This window comes from Oncorhynchus mykiss, chromosome 22 (genome assembly GCF_013265735.2).
Source record: "Oncorhynchus mykiss isolate Arlee chromosome 22, USDA_OmykA_1.1, whole genome shotgun sequence".
NCBI classification, from domain to species: Eukaryota; Metazoa; Chordata; class Actinopteri; order Salmoniformes; family Salmonidae; genus Oncorhynchus; species Oncorhynchus mykiss.
The window spans coordinates 597,829-612,500 of record NC_048586.1 but is presented as its reverse complement, the minus strand read 5'-3'; the positions used below and the strand labels follow the sequence as shown (position 1 = coordinate 612,500).

The following is a 14,672-nucleotide window of genomic DNA, read 5'->3' as shown; positions in this document are numbered from 1 at the left end:
ATAATGGGCTTATCCTGTGCTCAGCCACCCAGGCCTCAGCCATGCATTGAATGGTCTTTTTTGCAAACAGTGAGTTATTGTTAGCCTAAATGATGACTATCCAATCTACTCATCACATTACCAATAGTAGGCTATCTCGCATATCTCTGCAGATGCATGGAATGCTTTATTATAAATGTGCATGTTTGTTGAACATTTGCTTCCCCAAACTTGAAACACCGACTATGCATAGGCTAGTGATTTTGCTTTTCATTACTCATCTTGTTGGCTGACTTGATGTTCTGTTAAATAAAGATAAAATAATCTTAACTAGGGAAGTCAGTTATGAACACATTCTTATTTTCAATGACAGCCTACCAGGGAACAGTGGGTTAACTGCCTTGTTCAGGGGCAGAAAGACAGATTTTTTACCTTATCGAATCCCCGAGATTACCCTGAAACCTTTCGGTTACTAGTCCAACGCCCTAACCACTAGGCTACCTGCCGCCCCAATTACCATCATCTAAATGTGATTTCTGTCATTCTGGGCACCGTTGGGTGGACGCCCTAATCAGGTTACACACCCAATGCAGTACATTTCTCATGTCTGGTAAATTTAAATGTCTGCTACTACATTTTGTATAACACGCATAGATTCCTGGTGCATTACAAATCTCTAACTGATTTGATTCTCTCACTCCTAGCATATCATGCATGATGCCATTGGGTTCAGCAGTGCTGAAACGGGGAGAAACTACACCATGGAGTGGTATGAACTCTTCCAGCTGGGCAACTGCACCTTCCCTCACCTGAGACGTGAGACTAACAACCCCTTCTGGTGCAACCAGGGAGCTGCATGCTTCTTTGAGGGGATTGATGACATCCACTGGTCTGAGAATGGTACCTTGGAGAAAGTGGGAGAGATCTCAGGTAACAAGACTGAGCAGGCCAAGGGCAATGTGAAATCTGGTAGTATTGTCTTTTGGCAGCCTGGTTGATCCTTTAGGATCGGCAGGTAGCCTGGTGGTTAAAGAGCTAGTAGCCTAACGGTTAAGAGCTAATCGCCGAGTCGACTAGGTGAAAAATCTATCGATGTGCCCTGAGATTAACCCTAATTACTCTGAGTGTCTGCTAAATGTAAAAATGAGGGTGATGCACTTAACTTTGTTTAATAACTTTGCCTGTCCTCACTACTATGCGTTGCTGAAGACCAGACTTTGACAAAGTCAACAAATAACTCCTCAATGGGGTTGGAATGTTAGGTGTAACATATTGATTCCTTTAGATCTGCAATCACTGAAGGGGTAGGGCTTGTGGTTGCATTCAGACCGAGGCCATCTCTTTAGAAATGTTTTTTTATAGTGAGCTTGTGGTTCAAAACACTCCTTTACAGGGCTTAATGAAAAACACAGGTTTGACACCTGTTGCCCATTGTGAACACATGGATTATAGGTGAATGCAGCATGAATTACTTATTGTGCATGTTAGTTTTGCAAACCCAAACTCCCCTCTGGTATGATAAATAACGATTACGGTCTCTCCTTCTAGGTGGTCAGTTCAACGAGATGGCCTTGTGGGTCCAGGACGACAACCAGACTGGGATTTATTATGAGACGTGGACGGTCCGCTCAGACCCCGGCCCCAACGCCACCGTGTGGTTTGACTCCTACGACTGCTCCCAGTTCGTCCATCGCACCTACAGGTATCTTACGCAACAGCGAGCCAAGCTGTCCAGCCGATTCCAGACCAACTACACTAAGATCTACCTGTACAGTGGGGAGCCGACCTACTTGGGGGATGATGATTCTATCTTCAAGGAGCCTTCTGCGAAGACCCTGGCTGAAGACATCCGCAAGTTCTATCACCCTTTCCGACCACACCAGTCGTACATGGACTTTGTCCTCAGTCTCGCGGAGGCTTATCAGAAGGTGGTAGAGGAGAAGAGCTTCTACTTGTACTATAACTTTGAATATTGGCACTTACCCATGAAATCTCCATATGTGCAGATCACATATGAGGAAGTGCCTTTGCCGTAAAGCCACAATTTGTAATTGGTTTTTCAGCTTTTCAGTTTTTCAGGGACTGAAAAAAATGTTACCACTCAGAGGGAGCTATGGATCGAAGGACTATCGTTAATTCATTGAACTGCCATATTAAACTTTGTCACATGTGCCGAATAGATCAACTGTAGACCTTACAGTGAAATGCTTACTTACAAGCCCTTAACCAACAGTGCAGTTCAAGAAAGAGTTAAGAAAATATTTACCAAAGAAACTAAAGTAAAAAATCATAAGTAACACAAAATAACAACGAGGCTATATACAAGGGGTACTGGTACTGAGTCAATGTGTGGGGGTACAGGTTAGTCAAGGTAATTTGTACATCGAGGTAGGGGTGAAGTGACTATGCATAGATGATAAACCGTGAGTAGCAGCAGTGTACAAAACAAATGGAGTCGGGGTCAATGTAAATAGTCTGGGTGGTCATTTGATTATTTGTTCAGCAGTCTTATAGCTTGGGGGTAGAAGCTGGTAAGGAGCCTTTTGGTCCTAGACTTGGCGCTCTGGTACCTCTTGCCGTGCGGTAGCAGAGAAAACAGTCTATGACTTGGGTGACTGGAGTCTGACAATTTTTGGGGCTTTCCTCTGATAGCGCCTAGTATATAGGTCCTGTACTGGGCTGTATGCACTATCCTCTGTAGCTCCTTGTAGCGCCTTACGGTCAGATGCCGAGCAGTTGCATCACCGCCTGATATGGCAATCGCTCTTTAGCTCGATGCGGATGTTGCCTGTAATCCATGGCTTCTGGTTGGGATATGTACGTACGGTCACTGGCGACGACGTCGTCGATGCACTTATTGATGAAGCGGTTGACTGAGGTGGTATACTCCTCAATGCCATTGGATGAATCCCGGAACATATTCCAGTTTGTGCTACAAAACAGTCCTGTAGCATCTGACCACTTCCGTATCGAGAGAGTCACTGATACGTCCTGCTTCAGTTTTTGCTTGTAAGCAGGAATCCAGAACTATTCCATATTGCATCTTTTTAGGTAGAGACAGCAATGCACGAAGTAAACAGCAACAAGTAAGAATGTACATGTTTTGGCCCTGCGACTATCATGTTGGGGCAGTGTAAAGTGCACATGCGCAAATATTTTTGGAGTGCATTTTCTTGCGTTGCGCTCATCTGCAATTCATCCTGCTGCTCGTGGCAATGTCATGTTGTTGAGCCTCTTAACTTTCCATTTGACTGGAATGTAGTGCAATTTATCAGTATGGGAGTGTTTGTTGAAAATGCGCTGAGAAAGGCCATTGCAAGAAGGGTTTTGCGTAGTTGACAGGATAATAGTGTTGCTATGCACAGTCCTGAGATTCTCATCAGGACTGTGCATAGCAACACTATCTTGTCAACTATGCAAAACATTTCGGTCTAGATTCAATCATTTCAAGCGTTAACCCACGAATAGCAGATGCATAACAGTTTTTGTTTAGGCAACGTTTGAATAACTGCGTTGGTGCTGTCAAACCCCTGAGTGGCTGCTCTTCTCGTCATTGTCACAAATCCACACTCGTCCTTAAACCCACCAGCGTTAAATTAGAATGAGAAAGTGTAGACTATAGAAATAAAGACATTAACAAAAAAGGATTGACCTCAGCCTAATCGAGGTGTAGAATAAAAACAGTGTTCGAACTTGTAAGCTGCACTGTAAATCTACATGCAATAGTGCATAATGACAAAGCAAAAAAACCTTGTCTTTTAAGATACATTTTGAAATAAGATGCATAAGTATTCAGACCCTTTAATCAGCACTTAGTTGAAGCACCTTTGGCAGCGATTACAGCCTCGTCGTCTTGGGTATCACAGTACAAGCTTGGCACAACTGTATTTGGGGAGTTTCTCCCATTCCTTTAAGAATGATGTAGGCCACAATGTTCTTGGTCTTTCAATGCTGCAGAAATGTTTTGAACCCTTCCCCAGATCTGTGCCTCGACACAATCCTTTCTCGGAGCTCTACGGACAATTCCTTTGACCTCATGGCTTGGTTTTTGCTGTGACATGCATTGCCAACTGTGGGACATTTTTTGTAGATAGACAGGTGTGTTTCCTTACAAATAATGTCCAGGCAATTGAATTTACCACAGGTGGACTCCAATCAAGCTGCAGAAACATCTCAAGGATGATCAATGGAAACCGGATGCACCTGAGCTCAATTTCGAGTCCCCTAGCAAAGGTTCTGAATACTTAAGTGAATAAGGAATTTGTTTTTTAATGTTTTTATTTGTTTTTATTTATAATACATTTCTAAAAACCTGTTTTCGCTTTGTCATTATGGGGTATTGTGTTTAGATTGAGGGAAAAACAAGTATTTAATCCATTTTAGAATAAGGCTGTAACGTAACAAAATGTGGAAAGTCAAAGGGTCTGAATACTTACAGTTGAAGTCGAAGTTTACATACACTTAGGTTGGAGTCATTAAAACTTGTTTTTCAACCACTCCACAAATTTCTTGTTAAACTATCGTTTTGGGAAGTCCGTTAGGACATCTATTTTGTGCATGACACAAGTCATTTTTCGAACAATTCTTTAGACAGATTATTACACTGTATCACAATTCCAGTGGGTCAGAAGTTTACATACACTAAGTTGACTGTGCCTTTAAAAGCTTGGAACATTCCAGAAAATGATGTCATGGCTTTAGAAGCTTCTGATAGGCTAATTGTCATCATTTGAGTCAATTGGAGGTGTACCTGTGGATGTATTTCAAGGCCTACCTTCAAACTGCCTCTTTGCTTGCCATCATGGGGAAATCAAAAGAAATCAGCCAAGACCTCAGAAAATAAATTGTAGACCTACACAAGTCTGGTTCATCCTTGGGAGCAATTTCCAAACGCCTTAAGGTACCATGTTCATCTGTATAAACAATAGTACGCAAGTATTAACACCATGGGACCATGCAGCCATCATATCGCTCAGGAAGGAGATTGTTCATCTCTAGGAGACAGAACACTACTTTGGTGCGAAAAGTGCAAATCAATCCCAGAACAGCAGCAAAGGACCTTGTGAAGATGCTGGAGGAAACGGGTACAAAAGTATCTACAGTGGGGCAAAAAAGTATTTAGTCAGCCACCAATTGTGCAAGTTCTCCCACTTAAAAAGATGAGAGGCCTGTAATTTTCATAATAGGTACACTTCAACTATGACAGACAAAATGAGAAGAAAAAAAATCCAGAAAATCACATTGTAGGATTTTTAATGAATTTATTTGCAAATTATGGTGGAAAATAAGTATTTGGCCAATAACAAAAGTTTCTCAATACTTTGTTATATACCCTTTGTTGGCAATGACAGAGGTCAAACGTTTTCTGTAGGTTTTCACACACTGTTGCTGGTATTTTGGCCCATTCTTCCATGCAGATCTCCTCTAGAGCAGTGATGTTTTGGGGCTGTTGCTGGGCAACACGGACTTTCAACTCCCTCCGAAGATTTTCTATGGGGTTGAGATCTGGAGACTGGCTAGACCACTCCAAGACCTTGAAATGCTTCTTACGAAGCCACTCCTTCGTTGCCCGGGCGGTGTGTTTGGGATTATTGTCATGCTGAAAGACCCAGCCACGTTTCATCTTCAATGCCCTTGCTGATGGTAGGCTTTGTTACTTTGGTCCCAGCTCTCTGCAGGTCATTCACTAGGTCCCCCCGTGTGGTTCTGGGATTTTTGCTCACCGTTCTTGTGATCATTTTGACCCCACGGGGTGAGATCTTGCGTGGAGCCCCAGATCGAGGGAGATTATTAGTGGTCTTGTATGTCTTCCATTTCCTAATAATTGCTCCCACAGTTGATTTCTTCAAACCAAGCTGCTTACCTATTGCAGAGTCAGTCTTCCCAGCCTGGTGCAGGTCTACAATTTTGTTTCTGGTGTCCTTTGACAGCTCTTTGGTGTTCTTCGGCTTGCAAGCGTCCCCCTTTTTTCTCCAAACATAACGATGGTCATTATGGCCAAACAATTATATTTTTGTTTCATCAGACCAGAGGACATTTCTCCAAAAAGTACAATCTTTGTCCCCATGTGCAGTTGTGGTCTACAATTTATTTTCTGAGGTCTTGGCTGATTTCTTTTGATTTTCCCATGATGTCAAGTACCACAGGTACACCTCCAATTGACTCAAATGATGTCAATTAGCTTCTAAAGCCATTACATTTTCTGGAATTTTCCAAGCTGTTTAAAAGCAGTCAACTTAGTGTTTGTAAACTTCTGACCCACTGGAAATGTGATACAGTGAATTATAAGTGAAATAATCTGCCTGTAAACATTTGTTGGAAAAATGACTTGTGTCATGCACAAAGTAGATGTCCTAACAGACTTGCCAAAACTATAGTTTGTTAACAATACATTTGTGGTGGTTGAAAAGCTAGTTTTAATGCCTCCAACATAAGTGTATGTAAACTTCCCACTTCAACTGTATACATATGTCAGTAACAGGTGCGGCTGAAATAGACACATCCACTAACTTGAATGGGTGTCCATACTTTTGTGGGGGTAAACCATGGCCAAATGTTAACAGGTTATGGTCAATAATATCAAAACCTGCACTGATATCTAACAGTACAGCTCCCACCATCTTATCAATTTCTTTCAGCCAATCATCAGTCGTTTGTGCCAGTGCAGTACATGTTGAGTATGACAGCTTGTTTGGCGTTGTGTGGGTAAGCGGTTTGCTGATGTCAACATTGTGAACAGTGTGTCCCATGGTGGGGTTATGGTATGGGCAAGCATGAGCTGCAGACAATGAACACAATTGCATTTTATCAATGGAAATTTGAATGCACAGAGATACCGTGATGAGATCCTGAAGCCCATTGTCGTGCCATTCATCCTCCTCCATCACCTCATGTTTCAGCAGGATAATGCACAGCCCCATGTCTCAAGGATCTGTACACAATTCCTGGAAGCTGAAAATGTTTCAGTTCTTCAATGGTCTACATACTCAAACATGTCACCCATTGAACCTGTTTGGGATGCTCTGGATTGGCGTGTACGACAGCATGTTCTAGTTCCCGCCAATGCACAAGAGGATTGGGACAACAGGACACAATCAACAGCCAGATCAACTCTATGCGAAGGAGATGTTGCGCTGCATGAGGCAAATGGTCAAACAAGGAAACCATAGTATATTGTATACAATAAACAGTTGCAGTGACATTCTCTTCTGTAAATACTTTAACCTGAAGATATGTTGCTATAGACCCATTATCGATGCTGCTAATTGTGTGCAAATAATCAACATTATTGCCTTCAGTGATCTAAGAAGCCAATGCTAGTAATGTGCATTGTGCCATATTAGTTTCTCCTCAACCTGTACTAGAACGTATTAACTTCCAGTAACTTCCTACACAAATAATGCAATGTGTTTTAGTTGATGTCGTTTATTGTATGGTTAGACAAAGGTTCTAGAGCAAATGTATGAAGGAAAAGATGTCTATACAGAGTAATGAGTTTAAATATTTTAGCAATGAAGCCCTTTATCTCCACTGAAAAAAAATATAAACGCAAGTGTTGGTCGCATGTTTCATGAGCTGAAACAAAAAAATCCCAGAACATGTTCCATACTCACAAAAAGCTTATTTCTCTCAAATGTGTTTCCATCCTGTTAGTGAGCTTTTCTCCTTTGCCAAAATAATCCATCCACCTGACAGGTGTGGCATATCAAGAAGCTGATTAAACAGCATGATCATTACACAGGTGCACCGTATGCTGTGGACAATAAAGGGTCACTCTAAAATGTGCCGTTTGTGACAACACAATGCCACAGATGTCTCAAGTTGAGGGAGTGTGCAATTGGCATGCTGATTAGGAATGTCCACCAGAGCTGTTGCTAGATCATTTCATGTTCATTTCTAGATCATAAGCCGCCTACAACATTGATTTAGAGAATTTGGCAGTACGTCCAACTGGCCTCACAACCGCAGCCCACATGTAACCACCCCTGCCTCGTCATGTGAAATCCATAGATTCGGGCCTAATGAATGTCTATCTATTGACTGATTTCCTTAAATTAACTCAGTAAAATCTTTGAAATTGTTGCATTTATATTTTTTATCAGTATACCTCCCCAGGGTCAAGATGAACTTGCGGATACCATATTTGTGTCTCTGCAGAAAGTTGCTAACTAGCGTTAGCTAGTGGGGAAGTTGATAAGTGGCTTCATTGCCAAGTATCCATTTAAAATCATGACTCGTGCTACCAGACCCTTCTGAGAGAGTTTACACCAAAACCCTTTGATGCTCTGCATTCAACTAACTGTACACATTGGGGGATGCTTTCTCAGACAGAGATTAAAACTAGTCCTGGACTACAAAGCATGCAACAAAAAAAATCTGCTTAATCTGTGCCTGTAAAACTGACCCATAATATCATAGAACAAACCATTTAATAAATGACATGGAAACCATCGTACTCTCGCATATACAGTTGAAGTCAAAGTTTACATACACCTTAGCTAAATACATTTAAACTCAGTTTCACAATTCCTGACATTTAATCCTAGTAAAAATTCCCTGCCTTAGGTCAGTTAGGATCACCATTTTATTTTAAGAATGTGAAATGTCAGAACAATAGTAGAGTGATTTATTTCAGCTTTTATTTCTTTCATCACATTTCTAGTGGGTCAAAAGTTTGCATACACTCAATTAGTATTTGCTAGCTTTGCCTTTTAAATTGTTTAACTCGGGTCAAACGTTTTGTGTAGTCTTCCACAAGCTTCCCACAGTAAGTTGGGTGAATTTTGGCCCAATCCTCCTGACAGAGCTGGTGTAACTTAGTCAGGTTTGTAGGCCTCCTTGCTCGCACAGGCCTTTTCAGTTCTGCCCACACATTTACTATAGGATTGAGGTCAGGGCTTTGTGATGGCTACTCCAATACCTTGACTTTGTTGTCCTTAAGCCATTTTTCCACAACTTTGGAAAACTTTGGGGGTATGCTTGGGGTCATTGTCCATTTGGAAGAACCATTTACGACCAAGCTTTAAATTATAAACTTCCCGACTGATGTCTTGAGATATCCACGTAATTTTCCTGCCTCATAACGCCATCTATTTTGTGAAGTGCACGAGTCCCTCCTGTAGCAAAGCACCTCCACAACATGATGCTGCCACCCTCGTGCTTCACGGTTGGGATGGTGTTCTTCGGCTTGCAAGCCTCCCCCTTTTTCCTCCAAACATAATGGTCATTATGGCCAAACAGTTCTATTTTTGTTTCATCAGACCAGAGGTAATTTCTCAAAAAAGTATCATCTTTGTCACTATGTGCAGTTAGCCTATCAGAAGCTTCTAAAGCCATGACATTTTCTGGAATTTTCCAAGCTGTTTAAAAGCACAGTCAACTTAGTGTATGTAAACTTCTGACCCACTGGAATTCTGATACAGTGAAATAAGGTGTGTAAACAATTGTTGGAAAAATTACTTGTGTCATGCACAAAGTAGATGTCCTAACTGACTAGCCAAAACTATAGTTTCTTAACAAGAAATGTATGGGGTGGTTGAAAAACGAGTTTTAATGACTCCAACCTGTGTATTAAACTTCCGACTTCAACTGTACAATACATGATCCATTGGTTTTTAAGGAAACTATAAAACCCTGACAGGAGAAATAAGTTATGTTCATATCAAACAAACAGCATTTTTTATAGACACACATTGGGACTTCCTTATCTCATACTGAATAGTAAATGGTAAACAGTCAATAATGGTACTGTATTGCGTATACTGTACTCTTTAAGGTTATGCCATAAAAACTCTCGGTATGATGCAATCACTCACGCTAGACAGCAAGTTACGTGAATGGAGGGACAGGCATCCATAACAGAAAGCCAAGGATTAAAATCTAAAACAAATAGCAGAAAATACCAATTAAATCATGAATCCACGCTTGTGTGATCACATTCAAAAACTAAAATGTGCACCTGAATCACTCTCGCTAGCTACATCAAAACAGATGGATCACCAGACCATGGTGCTCTCAATCTGCCCAACCCTCTTATCTCACTACAAACACTTCTAACAAAGTTATTTTATTTCTACAATTATAAATATCCATATTTACACATTTTTGTATATGTGTAATGTTACCTTTTTAAACTATATTTATTTATTTCCCATGTATTGCTTGATAAAATTGTAATGGTAGGTACATATCACACCAGAACCCTAAACCTCAAATTTGGGGGGGGGGGGGGGGGGGATGCTTTGCGATCTGTACGGTTCAAATAAGAAAATGTTAGCAAAAGGAGACATTCCATGATGAACTTGTGGCAACACGTTTTGTTTTCTGTATGAAAATAAATTACTTATGTTGGGGCATGGTGACAAAAAAAAACCAAATAGTCCAACAACTGATATCTAGGAAATGTTACAACCCACTAAATCAACAGGCTTCATTCTTCCAACCAGTCACTTTCTACCAACTAGTAGGCCAACTCTTTATAATTTTGGTATACATTTAAAGTGCTTACAACTAGAGGTCGACCGATTAATCGGGGCCGATTTCAAGTTTTCATAACAATGTATTTTTTTTACACCGATTTGGCCAATTAAAAAAAATATATATTAACACATTTATTTAATCTTTATTTAACTAGGCAAGTCAGTTAAGAACACCTTCTTATTTTCAATGACGGCCTAGGAACGGTGGGTTAACTGCTTTGTTCAGGGGCAGAACGACTGATTTTTACCTTGTCAATCTTGCAGCCTTACAGTTAACTAGTCCAACGCTCTAACCACCTGATTACATTGCACTCCACGAGGAGCCTGCCTGTTACGCGAATGCAGTAAGCCAAGGTAAGTTGCTAGCTAACATTAAACTTATCTTATAAAAAACAATCAATCATAATCACTAGTTAACTACACATGGTTGATGATATTACTCGTTTATCTAGCGTGTCCTGCGTTGCATATAATCGATGCGGTGCGTATTTGTGAAAAAGGACTGTCGTTGCTCCAATGTGTACCTAACCATAAACATCAATGCGTTTCTTAAAATCAATACACAGAAGTATATATTTTGAAACCTGCATATTTAGCTCAAAGAAATCCAGGTTAGCAGGCAATATTAACCAGGTGAAATTGTGTCACTTCTCTTGCGTTCATTGCATGCAGAGTCAGTGTATATGCAACAGTTTGGGATGCCTAATTTCCCAGAATTGTACGTAATTATGACATAACATTGAAGGTTGTGCAATGTAACAGGAATATTTAGACTTATGGATGCCATCCGTTAGATAAAATAAGGAACGGTTCCGTATTTCACTGAAAGAATAAACGTCTTGTTTTCGAAATGATAGTTTCCGGACTCGACCATATTAATGACCAAAGACTTGTATTTGTGTGTTATGTTATAATTACATCTATGATATGATAGAGCAGTCTGACTGAGCGATAGTAGGCAGCAGCAGGCTCATAAGCATTCATTCAAACAGCACTTTCGTGCGTTTTGCCAGCAGCTCTTCATTGCGCTGTTTATGACTTCAAGCCTATCAACTCCAGAGATTAGGCTGGTGTAACCGATGTGAAATGGCTAGCTAGTTAGCGGGGTGCACGCTAATAGCGTTTCAAACGTCACTCGCTCTGAGACTTGGAGTGGTTGTTCCCCTTGCTCTGCATGGGTAACGCTGCTTCGAGGGTGGCTGTTGTCGTTGTGTTGCTGGTTCGAGCCCAGGTAGGGGCGAGGAGAGGGACGGAAGCTGTACTGTTACACTGGCAATACTAAAGTGCCTATAAGAACATCCAATAGTCAAAGGTATCTGAAATACAAATGGTATAGAGAGAAATAGACCTATAATTCCTATAATAACTACAACCTAAAACTTCTTACCTGGGAATATTGAAGACTCGTTCAAAGGAACCACCAGCTTTCATATGTTCTCATGTTCTGAGCAAGGAACTTAAACGTTAGCTTTCTTACATGGCACATATTGCACTTTTACTTTCATTGCACATATTGCACTTTTACTTTCATGGCACATATTGCACTTTTACTTTCATGGCACATATTGCACTTTTACTTTCATGGCACATATTGCACTTTTACTTTCTTCTCCAACACTTTGTTTTTGCATTATTTAAACCAAATTGAACATGTTTCATTATTTATTTGAGGATAAATTGATTTTTATTGATGTATTATATTAAGTTAAAATAAGTGTTCATTCAGTATTGTTGTAATTGTCATTATTAAAAAAAAATATATATATATATATATATATATATATATATATATATATATATATATATATATATATATATATATATATATATAAATAGGCCGATTAAATCGGTATCGGCTTTTTTTGGTCCTCCAATAATCGGTATCGGTGTTGAAAAATCATAATCAGTCAACCTCTACTTACAACGATAACTAACCTCCAGAAACCATTTCTAAACTGAAATGAAGGATTTGTGAATCTGACAGGGATATATATATAAACAAAACTGTACATCTTCACTGAACGCCCGGGAAACCTTCACTGAACACTTCAAGGTTTTGCTTTTTGTACTCATCCTCACCTACGCTTTGGCTACCCAGTAAACAGCCAGTAACTAAGTTCACTGGACCAGAAGACATGCCTAGTCTGGCACTAGCTAGTGATAAACTAATTTGCTGCATTCAAGAAACTGATTTCACCCTTCCGATGTTCTAGATTAGAATAGTCCCAAGGAAATTCCATTCTGGGAAACCGGTCAGGATCGACAACTGAGAATATATCTAAAGTTACCAGTCCATATAGGTGCATCATGAATGAGTACAAGTAGCTTTCACATCCCCGATTGCCCTTAGTGTGAAATGTCTGATATAATTTTAGATTCAGATTATTTTGAATCACCCTTTCATCTGAAATTACTCAAAAACACCAACTATTTGTTGCAAAAAGTGCCGAGTTCCTGTCCAATTCTAACCGTATATCTTTGATCTTATTCTGTTGTAGTGTCGGGTAGCATACCTCACAACATGCAGCTTCTAAATGTGGAAGACTTTCAGTTGAATGCATTCAGTTGTACAGCTGACAAGGAATCCCCCCCTTTCCCTCCCCACCTACCCATCTCCACAAACCGTTAAAAGTGATTGAAAACCGACATACAAAACAAAATCGCAACATTTCTCAGAGGACAGACTAAAAGCCAGTGACCCAATTTACACTTTTAAAACACACTGGCTTCCAGTCCTCTCTCCACCTTTTAATGGTCTTTGTATTGATTGTCCAATGGGCGTATAAGGAGTGTCTGAGCCACGAGTTGAGGACCAATGAAATCAGATACCCTCCCTCTCACAAAGTTTGTGTCATCACCCCCTTCATTTGAGGAAGACTGATATATATATATTTTTTATATATATATATATATATATATATATATATATATATATATATATATATATATATATATATATATATATATATATATATATATATATATATATATATATATATGTAAATGGTAAAATACCTTACACATTCCGTAATGACAGCATTTCCAAAATGTCTGTTTTTCACGAGATTGTATTTAGACATTTGTGAAAGGCAAACTGACAGCTGCAACCAACCATAGTCATATAATCCATAGATGACTTGAATGGGAACAGCCAAGACTGGAAACCATTGCACCCATGAGTTTAACAGTCATATTGCCAGGGTTAGAGGTTCAAAAATCTCTTCTGTGGATTATATGTCTATGGCCGCAATGCAACAAGCTGTTCCACAGAAGGAGCAAAAGGAGTGGGGAAAACGATGCTCGTACAGTGATAAGCACACCAAAGACACTTCTAAAAGCCTATTTCATGCCCGCTGAATTTCCCAGATAACTTTTCTTTCATTTTGATTTCGGCACAAATTAAAATGTGGCACTGATGGACATTTCAGCATTGTCTCACCATGGGCAGTTACAAGCCTGCTAGAGTTAGCGGCAGGTGGACAAGCAATCGTAGTATGGATGAAGCCGGACCTGGAATGTGAAGCTAACTGAAGCTGGTTAACTTTATAAAAGCCTGAGTAGATCTATACTGGACAAAAATATAAACGCAACATGTAAAGTGTTGGTCTTATGTTTCATGAGCTGAAATAAAAGATCCCAGAAATGTTCCATACGCACAAGCTTATTTCCCTCAAATTTTGTGCCCAGATTTGTTTAGATCCCCATTAGTGAGCATTTCTCCTTTGTCAAAATAATCCATCCACCTGACAGGTGTGACATATCAAGTAGCTGATTAAACAGCATGATCAGGTGCACCTTGTGCTGGGGACAATAGAAGGCCACGTTTTGTCACACAACACCACAAATGTCTCAAGTTGAGGGAGCGTGTTTGCAAGCCTCAATCCCGCAACTGTGCTGCCCGCTCATTCTGATTGGGTGGGCCTATGCCCACCCATGGCTTCACCCCTGCCCAGTCATGTGAAATCCATAGATTAGGGCCCAATTTATTTAAATGTAATGATTATATGACTGGTAACTCAGAAAAATTGTTTAAATTGTTGCATGTTGTTTATATTTTTGTTCAGTATAGCTGGCCTCATAGTACACCACTCAGGACAATTAGGGCAACATATAGGCTACCTCTTCTTAAGAAGGTGTGCTGCAGTACTGTGTAGTGGTGGCTGCTGTGGTCAAAACAGGGTTGGTGTTTTCTAACAGATGTGCTATTTCAATAAA

The 14,672-nt window shown here is 40.1% G+C and overlaps 1 protein-coding gene across 1 annotated transcript in view; it reads left to right on the top strand.

Annotated features, from left to right (window-relative positions):
* The window catches only part of cln5 (CLN5 intracellular trafficking protein), a 5,686-nt gene extending 3,412 nt beyond the window's left edge, over positions 1–2,274 (top strand). The window contains exons 3-4 of the mRNA XM_021578610.2: positions 684–909; positions 1,528–2,274. Coding sequence (XP_021434285.2) covers positions 684–909; positions 1,528–2,015 — 714 coding nt within the window. The 3' untranslated portion in view covers positions 2,016–2,274. The remainder of the gene's footprint in view (positions 1–683; positions 910–1,527) is intronic.
* The last annotated feature ends 12,398 nt before the right edge of the window (positions 2,275–14,672 follow it).